The 19,025-nt window shown below is 46.1% G+C and overlaps 1 protein-coding gene across 6 annotated transcripts; it reads left to right on the top strand.

Annotated features, from left to right (window-relative positions):
* Positions 1–6,911: 6,911 nt before the first annotated feature.
* Positions 6,912–17,436, top strand: gata3 (GATA binding protein 3). 6 transcript variants are annotated; one of them, XM_062383218.1, is made up of 7 exons: positions 6,912–7,341; positions 7,465–7,878; positions 8,706–9,167; positions 11,170–11,226; positions 11,384–11,430; positions 13,476–13,601; positions 15,895–17,436. In XM_062383218.1, the coding sequence occupies exons 2-7, from the start codon at positions 7,644–7,646 to the stop codon at positions 16,183–16,185; spliced, it is 1,218 nt and encodes a 405-aa protein (XP_062239202.1). In that variant the 5' UTR covers positions 6,912–7,341; positions 7,465–7,643; the 3' UTR covers positions 16,186–17,436. The 6 variants fall into 6 exon arrangements, with proteins under 6 accessions (XP_062239202.1, XP_062239198.1, XP_062239201.1 ...); XM_062383214.1 differs by having other exon boundaries at positions 6,913–7,341; positions 8,706–9,224; XM_062383217.1 differs by lacking the exon at positions 11,170–11,226 and having other exon boundaries at positions 6,913–7,341; positions 8,706–9,224.
* The last annotated feature ends 1,589 nt before the right edge of the window (positions 17,437–19,025 follow it).

Below are 19,025 nucleotides of genomic sequence, written 5' to 3'. Positions count from 1 at the left end.
GGGGGGGGTATCACAAAAAGCCAAGGCTGCTTTTCTGGGAGGCTGGGAAAAGCGGGTGGCCCGTAAATGGTTCAATCCCCCGTTTTGTGCAGAGAGAGGTTTTAACTGGAAGCTGCACAAATGAAGTCTGGGTATTTTTTTTTTTTAAAGGAGGAGACGCTGTGGCTCAGATTAGAACCATTAGTTCTACGTCAATCACGTGATTTCAGGACCGCGTCCAGGACCCGGGGCCTCGCGCTCTCAGGTTCAAAGCCCCGGTTCCGTTGAGCGTAACGGACACTGGCCCTGATGTGGCACCGCGTGGCCTCATGGGTAAAGTGAGGCACACTAACCAGCATCATTCACAGCCTCCGTTTACAATTAATTAAAGATGGCCTCCACTGAATCCACCCTCCTCTCTCTCTCTCTCTCTCTCTCTCTCTCTCTCTCGCTCTCTCTATTCCAAAATAAACAAATTAATTAAAACCTATTTTTCCTCCTTATTCATTCTTAACAAGACACAAAATTGATTTCTATTTTATTTCCCACATAATTAATCTTTTTTATTAGGCCACACCTATAATACGCTTTAATTATCTGCGCCATAAACACGTTGTTTTCCATTAGCTCACTATCCAATCCATCAGTGTGCGTGATTATCACAGGCGCGTAATAACTTCACCTTTGCATTGAAATCAACGAGCTAATCATTCCTGAAATAAGCACTTTATTTACGTCAAAGGAGAGATTAATAAATCATTACTATCTGGATGAGTTCTTTCTCTTTTTCACTGAAATACTAATTCCATAAATGAAAAGCTCTGCTTACCCTGCGTGCGTGGAAACAGCTGCTGAATTATTCATTGGCTTAAAAAAAAAGAAGAAGACGCATTTGGCTGCAGCCGCATTTGTAAGTTTACACAACTGAGGTTTGCGCCAATTATCTTTAATTTATTGCCTTAATTGAATTCCTCTCTGCCCCCCCATGATAGATTTGGGTGTGATCAGTTTACAGTCTCCTTCAAAGAGTCAAAGCACAACGTGAGAGACACCAAACCCCGAGCAGCCATCCTCCCTCTCTCCTCTTCCTCCCTCGCTCCTCTCACCTCTGTGCGTTTCACAGGGAGGAGGATCGGATTTGCTTGCTGCTCCTTTCAATCAACCGTGGTGTCAACACGCAGGGCTAGCAGGCCGGGGCGTGCTGCGCGTCGCCGCTGCACGCACGCGGAGCTTTCAAAATTAGAAATAACCCGAACAGCTTCGATCGCATCTCAACATCTTCTGTATTTTTACGCACAGGGTTCAGAGCTAATTGCTGCGGATGCGTGGTGTTGATGAGACTCCAGCTGCAGCTCCATCCCTCCTTTGTGGCGGAGCAGAGAGGAGAGGCTGCTGCTCCGGCACAAAAGGAGGTGCAGCATGTTATGTGTCACTCTGAGAGTCTGAAATATCTGCAGACACATTTCTGATAATAAAGACAGTAATACATGAATTCTGAATTCTGTGCAGCTCGTGTACGAAACCCCTTTACGTGTTTCGAATAGAAATATCACAAAAGTGCTTTTTCCTTTAAGCAAGAGCAATAATGTTATTGATGTCACTTGTGATTGACAGCTGATAGAAAGACATGTACATTTACAGCAGAGTGCGTCACCTGGATCACGTGCTGTACCTGGAAACGAAGGATAAATAAACTAAATGAAAACAACAATAAACAATAAAATCTAAATATATCCGGAATCACAAATTGAAAAATTCCAAATCGTTGATTAAAACCAAATCGAATTATACTTTTGATATTTGTATTTTAATAACAGGCCTGTAATTGATCCCCGTTGATTTCTATTGCATTTTGGTTTTGTTTCCATTCGTCTGACCTGTGATGCGTTCACACCCGGAAGAGCTGGCGCGCACGGCTCGTGTACAGTCACTGTGAAGATGCCGCTTTTGCTCGGCCCGTATGTGCGCGTGCGTGTGTGTGTGTGTGTGTGTGTCTCCCGTTATGATGTGACTCCGGGGCCGAGGGCGCACACACAACCACCACCACCACGAGCAGCAGAAGCACACTGTATGTGTGTGTGTTTTTTTTACCTTCCCCGTCCACAGCTCTCACTCTCGTCCTCTCTCTTTCTCTCCCTCCCTCCCTCCCTCCCTCTCTCCCTCTCTCTCTCTCTCTCTAAATGCCATCGGCGCTTCCATCTCTATGTCACTCTTTCTTCACATCTGCAGGAAAAAAACGCCTCCACCCTCCGTCCAGCGCAGGTCAGTAAATATTTAGATTTGCTTCGATTTGCCGCCGGTGCATCCTCCCGCACGTCCCGCGCGCCTCGTGCCCGTGCGGCTGTAACTCAGTGATGGTGCTGGAGCCTGATGGTCTGTGCATGATGGGAAACTTTAGCGGAGCGGGAGGTTTTTTAAATGTTGACAGTAAATGACGTGAAATGGTGATAATGTGCATTCCTCTTATTCTTCGAACTGGGGTTAATGGTCTGGATGGAAACAGCATTTCGGCTGCTCGCACTTGCTTTACAGAAGGGGGGGCTGTGCAGCAGCTACACTGGCTACACAACATCCCCACAACGACCGCCATTGCTGCCTTATAGAACTCGTGGTACAAAAAAAACTGCTGCTGCCATGTCTTTTAGCACAAGAGGGAAATTCTCCTCGGTCTCATTTTCCTCGTGCGTAAAAGCGCACAGCGGCTGATTTGTAAAGAAAAAAAAAAGCTGCATTCCTTAAAATATTTAGCAACCTACCTCCAAAGCGACCCCCCCCCCCCCCCCCCCCTCCGCAGAGGAGAAGATGAGGGTTTTTAACGACCTATTACCTCCTGCCCAGGTTGGTGGTGGAGGCACAATCCCGTGCACGCCGTGAAATTGATCTGATTACCTTTGCCGGCGGGTCATTAAAAAAAAGGGGGGAGTTGGACTTGCTGAGGCTGCGCTTCACACACACACACACACGCAGACACACGCACACACACTCTCTCTCACACGCACACACACACTCACACCACCATCTCGTCTTCGGTCGATGTGTCCTGATATGGCGGAGAAAGAGAGAGAGAGATAGAGAGAGAGAGAGAGAGAAAGAGAAAGGAGTGAGATAGAATAGGATGCCAAATTAAGGGCATCACACGCGCACTGTCACGGGCCAAAAGCTCCAGCGGTCATTTGCAGTCAGAGAGAGCGAGAGGAGACGAAGAAGAAGCTCGTGCACGCTTGGATAGATCCCTTAATAATCGATCAAATACACGTTAGGTGTATTTTATTAAACTGTTTTGACGTTAAATTTAAATTCTTTTTAAAATCTGGGTAAATTAAGAAACAACCACGTCTGGCCTCGGGCGTGATAAAGTGGAGCATCAGGTACTGTGCCTTTATTTCTATATTTCTCACCTTCTGTATTAATCCTGAGGGTTATTGGATAATTACTCTAACAGACATTTAGGATAAATATGCAGAATATTAATGTGGGTTGTGTGTGTGTGTGCGCGCAGGCTCAGGGGTGAAAAGGCCTGTTTGTGAGAGGAACGATTACATCAGTGTGTCTGGCGTGAAGCGATAGAGGCTCAGATAAGCATCGCGAGTCACTCAATTGGCAGACAATCTTTTTTTTCTTCTGTTTTTCTCATCGGGAAACCATGACACAGAATTTCGAAGAGCTGCCTGTTTTAAAAAAAAGACGATTTATCCCCTCAGCTCCTCTTTTGAATCATTCGAGGAAATCCACGTGTGTGTGTGTGTTCGGGTTTCGCGGCGCACATCACTGACGCCCTCGTTGTTGTGTTCTGAGAATCAGAGCCGGTTCTCGTGCATTCAGGGGGCAGCGGACAGTTTCTGCTAATCTTGGGTTCACGTTAGAATTTTCTTGAAAAGAGCAGAAAGGTAGAGAATGAGTCAGAGAGGAGAAGATCGACCTGAGACCTGAGCTGGTTTCTGAATGCGTGTCAGAAAAATCTCTCAGGGTCACAATGACTCGTGTGTAGCTCTATTAATCTCCTTTCTATTATTTTTCCACTATGTACATGATTTAACTGCTCACTGGTTTAATTTGAGTGTCTTTATTTATTTGTCGTTATTAATTTCATTCCATTAATCTTTCAATTTTGAAATCAAGGTGAAAGATTTGGATGATTTGCCGTTTGTGTTTAAATGTAAAAAATGTGACACAATATTATTGACACACACAGACACACACACCTTTTGTTATTACTTTTTTTAAATTATTGTATCTTTTCTGTCTTTCTATCTTTATGTCTAGTTTATTTACAGGCTAAAATCACAAATTGTTATATTATTATTGCCAATAATAATAATATTATTATTAATATTATAGTAGAGCTACTATTCATTTATATAGTGTTGTTACATTTATTTTAGCCAAACCGATTTTTTTATAAATATTAATACAGTGTGATTTTATCTTCCTCACCTCAGATTGAAACAGCAGCAGGAAGGGAATTATTATTTATACAGATAAAGAATGATGGTATTTGCTGATGGGGCCATAACAGTAGGAGGAGGGGTGTGTGTGTGTGTGTGGAGGGGGGGTGATGTAAACAAACACGTGATCTAAAATATTTTATCGAATAATCTGTTCGTGTCAATAGAGAACAAAAAAAAAGGAAACGGAGCCATGAGCGGATTTTGATCAGAATCTGGAAACGGATCCAACTTTACGCACAGCAGCTCCACCGTCTGCAGACACACACACACACACACACACACTCTCACACAGACACACACCGACGTGGGGAAGAGGAGCTAAAGCCACCGTTTCTCCCTCCGTGGAAACAACTCGGGATTATAACTGACAACTTTTTATTAACAGACAGGGAGACGGGTTTTTTTTTTTTTTATTCCCGCGCTGAATAAGCTCCTCCGCGCGTTATTGACACCGAGGACGGGTTCCATGTTCCCTTCTCTCTAAGCTGCGATACATCCAGGGAACTAAAACAAAAAAACAAAATACATAATCAGGATTTTAGGCTGTGTCGCCTCCCAGCACCTATACCGGGGGGCTCTCTGTGGTGAATGGCTGCGAGATACTTTTCAAGAGGATAATTACACGAGTCCGCTGACAGCTTGACAATGGCAGCTACAGCAGTTTGCATCCAAGTTCAGTCTCGGGTTTGCCTGAGTGGGAAACGCTCCCTCTCTCTCTCTCTCTCTCTCTCTCTCTGTGTGTCTCCCCCTCTCTCTCTCCAGGTACAGGGCTATCCTGGAGAGGAAAAACGCGACACTTTGCCAAGTCTCTCTCTCTGTGCGCTCCCACGCGCCCGGCTCAGAACAACCTCCGTATCCGAGAGGAAGGGAGGAGGGATACGTGTGGAATAAAGACCCACACGCACGAGTGTAGTCAGCGGCCTTGTTTCCAATTCAAAACCTTATTTCTAGAGGCTAAAATATATAAATTATATCTGATGGATAGTGTCACTGATGGTTGGTACCAGACCTGCGTGTCGTGCACGTTTTCCCAGCAGCCAATGAATCGCTCCCATCACAGCAGACCCTACCTGGTATCAGACAGACCACAAGGGCGTGCGCGCTCCCGCTGCCTTTACCTACTGCGCGCCGTGAGAAGGTTCATTTCCTGACTGCTTTGCCTACCACCGCGGTGACGTCACATCCAGTGGCGTCGCACAGGCTGCACCCCCCCCCCCCCCCAAACCCCAGGGCACGCACGCACACATACACACACATGGGCACAGACACACACATACACACACACACACATCTACTATTACGCACAGCCAATCTGAAAGTAAATGGAGAAACCAAACTGGGGTTTTGACATAAAATACTTCCTCTCTGCCGCATGACGCACGTCGTGCACGTCCGCGTGACACTTCACCCACGCACACACACATCTCATTCAGAGAAAGTGAATTCTGTGATTTCGCGGGGGAAATTTTGAAAATGATGCCCTTTTAAAAAAACACACAAAAAAAAATCATATAGCAGCTTATTTATCAGGCTTGGATATAAAAGATGAAGATGAAGATGGCGGTGGATCTGTCCCAGTGCGCGCTCTCACGTTCCAGTTAATGTTCCTGTTTGAATAAATAATGACACGAGCCGTCGCTGCTCGTCACGTTGAGTCTCCGCAGTGGGTTATCATCTCAGATATTGATGAGCAGCAGCCAATAAGAAGCTGAAGCACCGGAGGATCGTTCTCTCCCCCCTTCACCTCCTGGAGACTCTCCGGAGCTCGGTCCCCCGCGCGTCCTCGTCCGCGTCCTTCACTTCACGGGCAGGAAATCGGCTCAATTTCGGGAGCTGCCATTAGAATAATGTGCCTGTCACCGCGAGAGGACGCACTGTCACAATTTTACCGAGCGTGAACGTCCCGCGAGCTGCCAGAGGCCCGTGAGCAACAGGCTCTGCTGCTGCAGCCTCTCTCTCTCTCTTTCTATCTCTCTATTCTCTTTCTCTCTCTCTCTCTTTTCTGCAGCTGCAGCAAACATTTAGATTTCTGAAGAAATAAAACACAATTCAACAAAACCCTATTATTTATCTGTATGTTTAGTTTTTGAGGAGTTTAGTTGTAACTACTCTATATACATATTTTATATTATAATTGTTATTTTTTAGATTAATGCACATATTAGTATGTTATTATTGTTAATTATTTAATGCACCATAATAACTTATTGCATTATTTTGTGCACCCCATGCATTACAGGGGTTTAAAGTTTGAAAAGGCCTATAAGAAAAAATAAATATCCTCACTTAATCAAATTTATTATATTTTTTTTAAGGAGGGGGGGGCAAGGTCATTGACAAAAAATGCTGCAGCACTTCTTCTTCTGCATATCTGCTGGCCCCACGGTATATTCAATTAGGGCAGGCCCCTCCCCTCAACTGATGACACTGACAGACCCTCCTTAAGTTGCGTCGCGCCACAGCTGTCTGCGAGCATTGAGCTGCCTGGCGCCATCCTGAAAGAATGCCTTCACTGTAAAAAAAAAAAAGGGGCTGGAGAAAGAGAGCAAGAGAGAGAGAGAGAGGTAGACTAGAGCAAGGGTGAGAGAGTCAGAGCCACACGGAGCCAGAGAGCGAGAGAGAGAGAGAGAGAGCGAGAGAGAGAGAGCGGAGTTAATGGAGAGGGATACAACTGCGCACAAACACAGATTTGATCAGTGAGTTTAACTTGCTGGTGCTGGTCAGTGCGCAGCGATCGAGCCCGCGCGCCCTCGACTCAAAACCTCCACTTTACTTGTTGAGCCGGACTCGAACACACATACACACACACACACACCGAGACGAGGAAGAAGTTCAGGAACCGTGCGTCGGGCTGCTGGATTCCATTTTGGACGTTATTTATATGACAACACCGTTGTTGCATTTGTAATGTGGGGTATGTTTCGAGTTTTAAATACGATTTGATCACTAACAGAAACCGGTTGAATTCACTTTGTTTGTTGGTTTTTGTTTTATCGAGAAAAACCAGACAATTCAAATTCTCCTCTCTTGTCTCCAGGTGACCAGAAGCGAGCGCGGAACCTGTGGATTTAACGAGAATAAACACGGATTTGGGACAGACTCTTTCTTCTCTTGTGACGTGCACCGGTTTGCTTCGGCGTGCATGAACATTTTCTGAAGAAGAAACCCCCCCACTCACACGCACACACACAGAAAACAAGAGAAAAAGGCAAAGCGATGGAAGTAAGTGCGGATCAGCCACGATGGATGAGCCATCATCCCGCGGTGTTGAACGAGCAGCATCCCGGCTCACACCACCCGGGCCTCGGCCACTCATACATGGACCCTTCCCAGTATCAGCTCGCTGACGATGTGGATGTACTGTTTAATATCGATGGACAGGGGAACCACGTCTCTCCATACTATGGAAACTCTGTCCGAGCCGTCCAGAGGTACCCTCCTCCTCCTCACAGTAAGTCACCAGCCTCTCCCGGCCTTTTATTTAATAATCTGCTCGTTATTCTGTATACACCTCTGTGCGTAATTCATCCCTGAAGAAGAGACTCGATTAACTGAACGCGTTTGGATTTGTGTATTTCTATTATCTGACGTTGATCCCGGAGCAGCTTTCGGTTTTCGCTTATGAGCCGATTCTCGTCTTAAAAAACATGCAGCAAAATATGAATATGTGTGTGAAGGTTCGCTGCTGCCTCCGCTGCTCCGCTCTCAACTTTACAAACGTTAAATAACTCTCAGCTGACTCGTGTGTCAAACAATGAATTTTTCATTTTTTGGGAGCCCGTGCGTAATTTGTGTTCTGGATCAATCGGGTGTTTAGTCACGGGTTTAAACAAATAGAGGAGTTGGCACAGAAGTCACAGTTCCACCTGGAATATGGAGCTCGTGCACTATCTTTATCGTTTTATTATATGGAGCTAATCGTGTTCATTTAGTCATGAGTGGTGTTTCCTATTTTGGAGCCGTTAACTTCCTGAAGAGTCAATCACGAAGTAAAACGAGGAGTTGACGTATAGTCTTTTTTATGCTCTTGTTATATTGAGGCCTGTTAAATGGGGGGGGGGGGGGAATTACATCTTCAGGACGACAGAGAATATTTAGAATCAACCTCTGGAGGGAAAATTGTGTTAGAAATATAAATATCGATGTGAGTGTTTTTGATAAATCTGTGCGTAAAAGTGAGATTTGGCCCTGAAACGCGCCTCTGACCCTTTAATACGGATTCAATGTGAGTGTGTTTGTTCCAGGTTGTGATGTGTTCTTGTGTTTCCGCTGCTCCAGGTAGCCAGGTGTGCCGTCCCTCATTACTGCACGGCTCCCTGCCCTGGCTGGAGGGGAGCAAAGGCATCGCCCCGCACCACAGCACTTCTCCCTGGAACCTGAGCCCCTTCCAAAAGAACCCCCTGCACCACGGATCCCCGGCCAGCCTGTCCGTCTACCCCTCGGCCTCCTCCTCCTCCCTGTCCACCGGCCACTCCAGTCCGCACCTCTTCACGTTTCCCCCCACCCCACCGAAAGACGTGTCCCCGGACCCGGGCTTATCCACCCCGGGCAGCAGCTCCGGGCGGCAGGAGGACAAAGAGTGCATAAAGTACCAGGTGACCCTGGCCGAGAGTATGAAACTGGAGTCAGCTCACAGCCGGAGCGTGGCCGGGTCAGGCTCCCACCATCACCCCATCGCCACATACCCACAATATGTCCCCGAATACGGGCCAGGCCTCTTCCCACCAAGTAGCCTGATAGGTGGGTCATCTTCTAGTTATGGTTCCAAAACAAGACCAAAAACAAGGTCCTGTTCAGGTAGGCGTGCGCTTTACTACATTCCCTTTTGATCTAACATGATTCCCCAGATTTGCAGCATTAGTGATGATTAGAAATGTAGAAAAAAAATTACCCATGAGCAGCTCATTCATCCCTCACGAGAACAAGCGTCAGACTGTTTCCAAAAACAGCACAAAGCTCTTCCTCTAATACTAATAATGACATTTAGATATATTTAACGCGAATATAAAAACACCTGGACAACAAATTAAATTAAATTGTTGGAAATAAATAACTCGTCAAAGCAAAAATCGAATTCCCAGACTGGATATTTTGCTCCAAACCCAAATAAAAGCCCCGTGACGCGGAGGGGTTCAGAGTTGACGGCTCTGCAGATTATTTTTATTTTTCTTGTCCCCCTCATCGTCCTGTGCACTGACACAGAGGGACACGGGGACAGAGGGGACGCCGGCTCTCTGGGCCCTGTCGCCCCGTTTATATGTTTAAGATAATCCCATTACTGTCAGACCAGTGCGCGCCACAGTTGCATTGTTTACGCAGCGGCAGAGCACCGGATGCTGCTCGTTCATTCAGGGGGAAAAAGCGGGTGAACCGTCGCCGTGGCAGAGTGCACGAACCACTGAGTGGGGGGGAGAGAGAGCAAAGGGGGAGAGGGAGGGGGGGAGACGTTTTTCCAAATCACGAGTAATTATTTTAAAGGTTATTGCCGAGCAGCTGAAAAGCAGTTTTTTCTGTAATGAGATTAATATCAGCGGCTCTGATGCGCAGTGTAGAAAACAGTGGATTAGCTGATGCATATCATCGGGATTATTCTGCATCGCACATTAATGCAAATAAAGATTTTAATTCGAGCATAATGGGCGATAATGTTCATTTAGAGATATTTCTACGATCTGAAGAAGCGTTTCTTTCGTTTTAATGACGTTAAACTTCACATTTCTTTTTTAAACCAAACCTTCTTTTTCCTTTTCGTTTGCACTGGATCGGCTCCCGTTTGATTTCTGCAGCGTTTCCGTTCTGCCAATTTAGAAAAAGGAAAGAAAAACGCACTTGTCCAGGAGCGTGCACGTCTGTCACATCTAAACACTGCACGTATCTCTCTCTCTCTCTCTTTCTCTGTGTGCGTGAAAAAAAGGGGAAGTGCGGCTGCAGAAAAATGCAAAAGGCTCTCGGCTCTGCACAAAAGCTCAGTGTGAGTGTGTGCTTTGGAAAATGTGAGTGTGAGCAGCTCCCTTGTTTCACGGCTGCGACCTGCGTGTTAGTGCGCGTCTCACCTGCCGGTGTCACTAGAGAAGTGGCAGCAGACCGCAGCTCCACAGCCCCAGTCATTTCAAAAGCACCGAAACAACTCGATTAAATATAAAGATATAATAATGATAGGAATATTATTATTGTTATCAATATTATTATTATCAGCATTTGTATTATTTTTTATCAGGATTATTATAATTGTGAGAGATTTGCTGATAAGTGAGAGAATAAAACCAGTTCAACTAGATTTTATTAAAATGGCCACGGACCAAAACAAATCCTGTTCAAGGACACGAAGCTTTAAGATTAGTGTGCGCGTGTGTGTGCGTGTGTGTGACAGTGTGTGTGTGTGTGTGTGATGATTTCTGCCTGATGGACCTCAACTGGGACATTACCTGTTCGTCATCACCAACATTAACCACATGTGTTTATCTTCTAGGCCTATATGAGAGTGTCATGAATATAATAAATTCTATTTTTTACTATTGTTTATTTTTCAATGATTAATATTGATGCTTGTTGTTGTTGTACTTTGCATTTATATGACACACAAAAATATTTCCCTTACATCTTATTTTTATAATTAAATGAATAATTTATATTTTTTAATTTCCACGGATTATTGACCTGAACCCTGTCTCCATGTCTGTGTGTGTTTATGGTTGTGTGTGTGCGCGTGTGTGTGTGTGTGTGTGTGTGTGTGTGTGTGCAGAGGGCAGAGAGTGTGTGAACTGCGGGGCCACGTCGACCCCCCTGTGGCGGCGGGACGGTACGGGTCACTATCTGTGTAACGCCTGCGGACTCTATCACAAGATGAACGGGCAGAATCGCCCCCTCATCAAGCCCAAGCGGCGGCTGGTACGTGCCCACCACATTTTCTCTGTTGATGACATTTCCGTCTCTCTCTCTGTTTTTCCCCTCTCCAGGAAGAAGTAGGCCTATTAGCTGCAGGAAATTGACTCGACAAGTGCAGGTCTCTGTTTTCAGATACTACCACAGAACAAAAACTGCACATATTTTCTTTTTTATAAAATGCAATGACGATGCCTATTTTTATTTGCAAGAAAAAAAAAGTAAAAAAAATTGTCATTGACTCTATTGAAAAGTACTTGTTGCAGTCACTGGCTGCAGGCCTGCATTGAAAAAAAAACAAAAACGAGCTCCATCATATGAATATTATTATTTCTGATATTTTTTGATTCTCCGGCTGTTATCAAGAGGAGCTATTTGTGTTAAGTGACTTCAGGGAAACCCCCTCTCATCACAGCTTTAGAGGAGTTCCCCTGCTTTCTACACAGAGAATAAATACAAAGTCTTTCGAGGCACAGATGCCTCCTCACTCCTGCTCCTCTTCTTCTTCTCCTCCTCCATCTCGCCTCTAATGTGAAAACCCGACTTCCCAGGGAAAGAGCTGCCGGATGTCTGAGCAGCGCAGATAAGTCGCTCGTAACAACACGGCCCCGCTTCCCCAGTCAAAACACACGCAGGCTGCAGAGTCCGAGCCACGCACGGGCTCCGTGCACGGCTACATGCACGGGCCCCATGCACGGCTCAGTGCACGCTCCTGCAGCATAGTCACGATTATTTTAGTGTTTTAAAAATAAATCTGTTCGTAAATACGAGCAGCGTGGAGGTGAGGGCCTCACCCAGAGCCGCGTGCACGCGCACTCTGGTTCAAAGATAGTGAATTATTTCAAAGTGACATCAGAGGAAATTTTAAGATTCAAGACGAAGACGAATCTGATCAATCACCTTATTGATCAAATATCCTATTTTACGTTTCTGCTGCAGAAATTCACTGGAACTAGAACATTTGACCCTGAAAGTTAAAAAAATAAAAGCATATAGAATAGAGCAGATAATAGAGGATTATAATAAAGTTGATTCCTCTGATCTGATTGGTTATTCGCTGCACGCAGCAGCGGGGGGTTATTAGGCCAACACACGTGTTTAATTGGAAATCCCTCCCCGAGATAATGTAGTCCTTTACGTCCGGGCGTCCTCTGCGGTCACCTGTCCATCGATCGTCTTCTTTTAGAGATTATAACATCAATGTCAGGCCACTGCAGCAAACTGAGGCCGAGGACAGCCGCTGATAAATCCCCCGAGAAGACGTGACTTTGACTGGGTGGGGGGGCAGGGGGGAAGTCAGGCTTTCACTCCGCAGCAGAAATAAATCCTCCCTTTCTCACTTTCTAAATTATTAGCCTGCGTAATAACTGGTGCATGTGCAGTTATTCGGTTAATTCCACCGCGTCATAATTTAAATTATATTATTACTGCAGGAGAATTCCTCCCTGAAGCCTGTGATGACTTTCTGTAAAAAAAAAAAAATCTTTAGGTTTTAATCGATATAAAAATCTACAGTCAGGCCTTTTTTCTTTTCTTTTCTTTTCCATGTCGCCATTTCAAACCTCCTCGTGCTTCATGGCACAGACGCGCATTTTTAAAGGGGGAAATTTAATCAGATTTAATAGCTCTCCCATTTCAAGGCAGCACTTTTATGTCTTCTGTAAATATTTATTCTGCAGGAGGTATGTGCTCCGTGACGCTATTTTTAGCCTCGAGTGAAAGCAGCTCTGTTTTTTTTTGTGTCTTTATTTTAAAACTATTTTAATGCACAAAAAAGGGGAAAGTATATTCAGTTAAAATAAAGGCTTTTTAGTTTTTTAGTTCTTTTTTTTTGTCATGCACATGAATGGAAATAAGGAATGTTTTTAATCTGCAATGAAAGAAAAAACACAATTGGATTTTCTATATTGCATTTAGAGATGTATAGTGCTGTGTGCAGAGCTGCCAGAATCACACAAACACATCCTCAAACATTAAATGTAACATGAATCATTTCAAAAAAATAATATTTTTCCTTAGATCCTGGTTTTAAATGAACACACATCTCAGATTCTGCAGCCCTGCACGCTGGCGTTACAGTCAACCTGCTCATTGGGTTATGACATGGTCATGTGACGTGTGTCCTCTCCTCTCTCTCTCTCTCCTGGTGTCGGTGTTCCGGTGCAGTCGGCAGCCAGGCGGGCGGGGACCTCATGTGCAAACTGTCAAACGACAACGACGACGCTGTGGCGGAGAAACGCCAACGGGGACCCGGTGTGCAACGCCTGCGGCCTCTACTTCAAACTGCACAATGTAAGAACTAAACCCACATGCAGCAGAGAGTTCCTCCATCTTCCCTCGGCCTCCTCTGACAGAGGGGGGGGGGGGCAGGGTGATAACACATAGACTGTAGAGTTAATGTGAATTATTGGCAGTAAGTGGGAATCTAAAATGTGTACGAGCAAAGTGAGCTAAGCCTGCAGCCGCCTTGCGTTTGCATGTTAAATAAGAGGAGGGGGCTTAATTAAAATTCGATTAATTTCTTATTTCTGGGAGATGAGCCCCCCCCTCCCTCCTCCCTCCCCCCCTGACCACCCATCCCTCGGATTCCTCTTGGGTCGGTTGGAGCTTCACATCATTTCACATCCTCAATCTGGAGACCCCAGGGACCCTCGGCTTCTCTGCTGTCTCTGGAGCACGAAGCTGTAACTTTTAATCAAACAGCCATTATCGGCAAAATAATAATAACCGAGCTGAGGTGGAGGTAGAAGTACTTCTCCCTGGCAGATAAAGGCGGCCCATATACATCTCCCACATCCCTGCTCGGCTGCAGCGCTTGTCACGCACGGCGCTCCACGTTAAATCATTTTCCCATGTTACTTTTGGCAGACGGCTCGGCCGCTGCAGAAACCAGATTCAGGCCGAGGTTAAAAGGGGAGAAGAATAATATTTCCCAGTTACACATTAGCATTTGAACCGACCCCGACCTCGGTGTAATTGTGAAATTAGTTTATTTTGGTAAATCCAAGACTTCTGTTGGGGCTTGCTCCCTTTGAAACAAATTCCACATTCTTCATGGGGAGTTTAGCCGAGTCCCTGCTGGCCTGGTCTGTGCTCCCGATGTGTGTGTCTGTGGACAGTCAGTCCCAGAACACCTGATGGTAGCCGTCTGTTGTCCCGTAGGCTTTCGGCTCAGATAAGAAACTAGAGAAAACAGAGACGCGGCCACAAGAGTGAGGTTGTGTCAACACCCGAAACATCTTCTCTTTTCAGCAATCAGGGTTTTCTCACCACGTGTGAACGAGACCTTTCTCATCTTCATATTTCTCAGAGGGTGTCGGGGGGCTGAGGTTTCAGGTGCTGCCGGTGTTGGGAGGCGGAGGATGTGAGGGGCTGTCCTGTGTCCTCTGCGGTGGTCACTGACTCACAACACTTTGGCTTTTGTTTGATGTGCTGGCGGGGGGGGGGGGCGGGGGGGGGCATGCAGGCCCGAGGCTGGAGGCTTCCTCCGCGAGACGTCTCAGCATCAAAGGGCAACGTCCTGAGCGGCTTTAGAGCTGGAAGCAAGGCCGAGCCAGTCACCTGCAGGAGCCACATCTTAAGAGAGTGAAACCACATCACCGGGGAGGAGTGGGGTGGGGGGTGGGGGGAGAGGGGTGCACAGAGGAGACGTCTGCCCTCCACCAATCACAGAGGCCGCTTTAAGATAGGGCCGTGTCTCAGACAGCGCGGGGCAGAAATCCCTGTTTCCATTTCCCCTGGAAGAAGCGCTCAGAAAGATCAGGAAGCCAGCCGGCCTCCTCCATCCCCCCCCCCCCCACCGTAATCCTGCCACCGCCCGAATTCCATCATCCAGCTCTCATTCCCGGCTAAACCGATGCTGGAATACGGCAGCTGGGGCCATCTTGGCCGGGAGACGGCCACGCGGTTGAGGAGGAGGAGGAGGAGGAGGAGGAGGAGGAGGAGGAGGAGGAGCACTTGGCCGATGTGACTCTGTGGTCGAGCGGCTGCACATGAGCTGCCAGACCCTTCGCTGCTCCGAACACTCTCTCTCTCTCCATCTTCCCTCCCTCCGTCCTCCCTTTTTTTACTTCCTGGCATGACCCACAGCCGCAGATACAGTCCAGCTTAAAGGAATCAACATTTAAATCCACCCCAACACACAGACACACACACACACACACACACACACACACACACACACACACACACACACACACACACACACACACACACACACACACACACACACACACACACACACACACACACACACACACACACACACACACACACACACACACACACACACGCACACAGGGTGTATATAAACAGTTTCAGGATGGGACAGTCTTGTAATGGGACTCCATTACATATCATTATGTTTCCCCCAGAACCCAAAAGAAAACTAAAGAGCTCCGAGTGTCTGTTTTGAATCGTGGTGTCACCGCTCACTTTCCTCTTCTTGTTGCGTTCCCTAATGGAAACGGACTCAAGATGTTTTTAGATGGTTGAAGCTCCACATTGTAAGATCTCCATCCTGCCACGAGTCTGCCGTGACAAAATACTAATCTGCCATCTTCTCTCTGTCTCCTTTCGAGAGCAGATCAACCGACCTCTGACCATGAAGAAGGAAGGCATCCAGACCAGGAACCGGAAGATGTCCAGCAAGTCCAAGAAGAGCAAAAAGTCCCAAGACACCATGGACGACTTCTCCAAGAGCCTGATGGACAAGAGCAGCTCCTTCAGCCCGGCCGCCCTCTCCCGCCACATGTCGTCCTTCCCGCCCTTCTCGCACTCCGGCCACATGCTGAGCACCCCCACACCCATGCACCCTTCCTCCGGCCTCTCATTCGGCCCCCACCACCCCTCCAGTATGGTCTCAGCCATGGGTTAGACCCGTGCTTCACTTCGTTAACCCCCCCCCCCCCCGGCCCCACCACCACCACCACCATCCCCCTCGGTACCTGACCTGCTTCCATCTCCTCACAGACAAACAGACTGCTCCACCTAAGCTCCAGGTGCTCTAGGCTCCTTTGCCCTCAGTTGTATCTTATTTTTATAAAAATCACAGCGATGTGAATTCTTTGCAGACTTGACTCGACTGCGGCTTCGACCTCCAGGGGGAAGATTTCTTTATTTCCCCTCCAACCAGGGAGAGAAAGAACCATCTCTCCCCGAGCCGCCGCCACCACCACCACCACCACCACACCGAGGCTTCCCTCCCAGTGATCCACACCATGAGGAGCTCCATTTGTGTACAAAAAGCCATTTTTCCAAACCCAGACTTCACAGAAACAGACTTTACAAGGACTTGTTCGACGCCCTCTCCCTTCACCTCCACCCCCGCCTCTCCTCACCGTGCACCTGTGTAACAGGAACCCCCGCTCCCCTTCCTCTTCTTCTTCCTCTCACTCCTCTTCCTCCGCTGAAGACGAGGAGAGACAGACATTGAATATATTTGTACAAATTGTATGAAATACAGTACATTTAATGAAGACTTTTTAATTAAGTAAGAAAAAAAGGAAACTTGCCCGTGGGCAGCTAACGACGAGAAGGGTACGAGTCGCAGCAGGTGGAGAGACTTTGCCGCCGGAGGAGAGAGGAGAGGAGAGGACGCCTCCGAGTCCTGGAGGAGAGAGAGAGCGGGAGGAGGAGGTTAGAAGACGAGACACTTCAGAGAAAGGGCAGGCCTCGCTTTTTGCCTGCGTGAATTGTGTTGCATTAAGTTTGCAGAGCGTCAGCAGCTCTGGCTGCAGGCGTCTCGCCTTTTTTTTTTTTTTGGATGTGCTATAGGTCTCGGGCAATTGGTTTGTGTTGATGCGTGCACATACACACACACACACAGACACACACACACGCACACACACACACACACACACACTTGATCACCTGAAAGACTTTCTTCCTGCCCACAGATTATATGCATTGTGAAAAAAGTTCCTGTATTTGTTATTTGTATGTATAAATCAGAGTACCAAAAATACGAAAGAAACAAAGATGTAGAATTATTTCCTTATGTTATGCAGACTGAATGGTTGTAAAAATTTAATAATAATCACTAGTGTAAAATATGACTGCTTTTTGTTTCGTATTTTTTTTCCCTCTTTGAAAATAATAAACTAGTTTAATCTCTGTTGACATGTTAGCGCCGTGTTCACGAGCTTTCTTCTGCCTCTCCATGCCCCCCCCCCCCCACCAGCACCATCGTCACACAACCACAGACACACACACACACCCTGCTCTTTTATATTGTGTGTCTCTTCTTTTTAAATGTATTCCTCCAGCCTGCCTTCACAGGAGCGACTCTTCAGCTGAGCACAAACAGGAAGAGCTGAAATAAACAGTGGCGATGGAGGAACAAATCAAATGGGGGGGGGGGGGGGTCACAGAGGTCGAGCTGCACAGGCCCCGTCGGCTGAAGGGCCTTTTGTCTCATCTCACCGAAACACACACGCACACACAAACACACACAACCTGGTACAGACAAACATCATAACATCACATCAGTCATGAAACAGCATCATTTCCTTCTGCTTCTAAATATTTTGAAAGCAGTGGAATCCAGTTACAATATTCAACTTAACCAGTGAACATTAGAAATGAGTCAAACTGGGAATGAGAGGAACCATGTGTTGGATTCGACGACCGTGGCTTCCTCCACTTTTTAAATTTAATTATTTTAGTTTGGTGACGCTCAGAAGTTCCAGTGACCACAGACTAATATCACTTTCCTGGTTTGAGGACCAACAAATCTGAAAGTTCCTACACATTGCATTAGCATTATATAGATATATATTCATCTTTTGTCATGTTGCCATTGATCAAAATTAAACTGTGATATTATTTCAGTTTTTTAAACAATAGATAGATAATACACAAACAACATTATTGTCAGTCTATGTCCCGTAAGGCTGAAAAACCCACTACATCAGAAAAAGGCCCCAATAGCCGAATATGAAACATAAAATAAACTTTTGTCATCCAAATTCACGATTTAATAACTTTTCTGTGGTCTCAGAATCCCTCGGCAGGAAATCACCTGCTTCACCAAACGCTCGCTCGTCTTTCAACTTTCTGAAATCAGTTTAATTTGCAGGAATTCGCAGGAAGCATCTGCTGCTCATTAATACACAAAGACGTGCAGCTGCAATAATGAACAGTTCAGTTCCTGATCTGTTGAGACTGGTTCTCTTATGAGTGTGGAGTATTTTTATACAGGTCCGGGCAGTTTCCAGTGTTCACAGATGAAGAATCCACACCAGACCATAATAATACAAATAATAAAGAGGTTTATTTATTCTGTCAGACAGACATATTCACAAAACATTAAAAAAGATGCCAAAAGAAATGAAAGACTTTGAAAATGACCAAAACACAAACAACCCTAACCCACAAAACAATGAAGCTTATTTCCTTACACAAATCAAACATCTTATCTCGGAGGTTTAAATTAAAGTATTATTAAGATATGTACAAATATGTAAAAGCAGAAATTAGCTCCTGTGATCAGACAGTGAAAACAATCAGCAGCTCCTTCTTCTCACGTTCATTCATTTAAAGTTAAACAGGTGGTTTCTTAACTTCTTTTCTTTCCTGCTGGATTTTCTAACATCCAGTCTTCTGTCCATCCACCGGCTGCGTCCGGTCGATCCCCTCCTTGCAGTGCATCACGTTTCCAACATCAGAATATATATATATATATATATATATATATATCTGCCCCGGTGGGAAGTT

Source organism: Platichthys flesus, chromosome 23 (assembly GCF_949316205.1).
Source record: "Platichthys flesus chromosome 23, fPlaFle2.1, whole genome shotgun sequence".
Lineage (NCBI taxonomy): Eukaryota > Metazoa > Chordata > Actinopteri > Pleuronectiformes > Pleuronectidae > Platichthys > Platichthys flesus.
The sequence above is the reverse complement of the archived record's forward strand: the minus strand, read 5'-3'. Positions and strand labels throughout refer to the sequence as shown.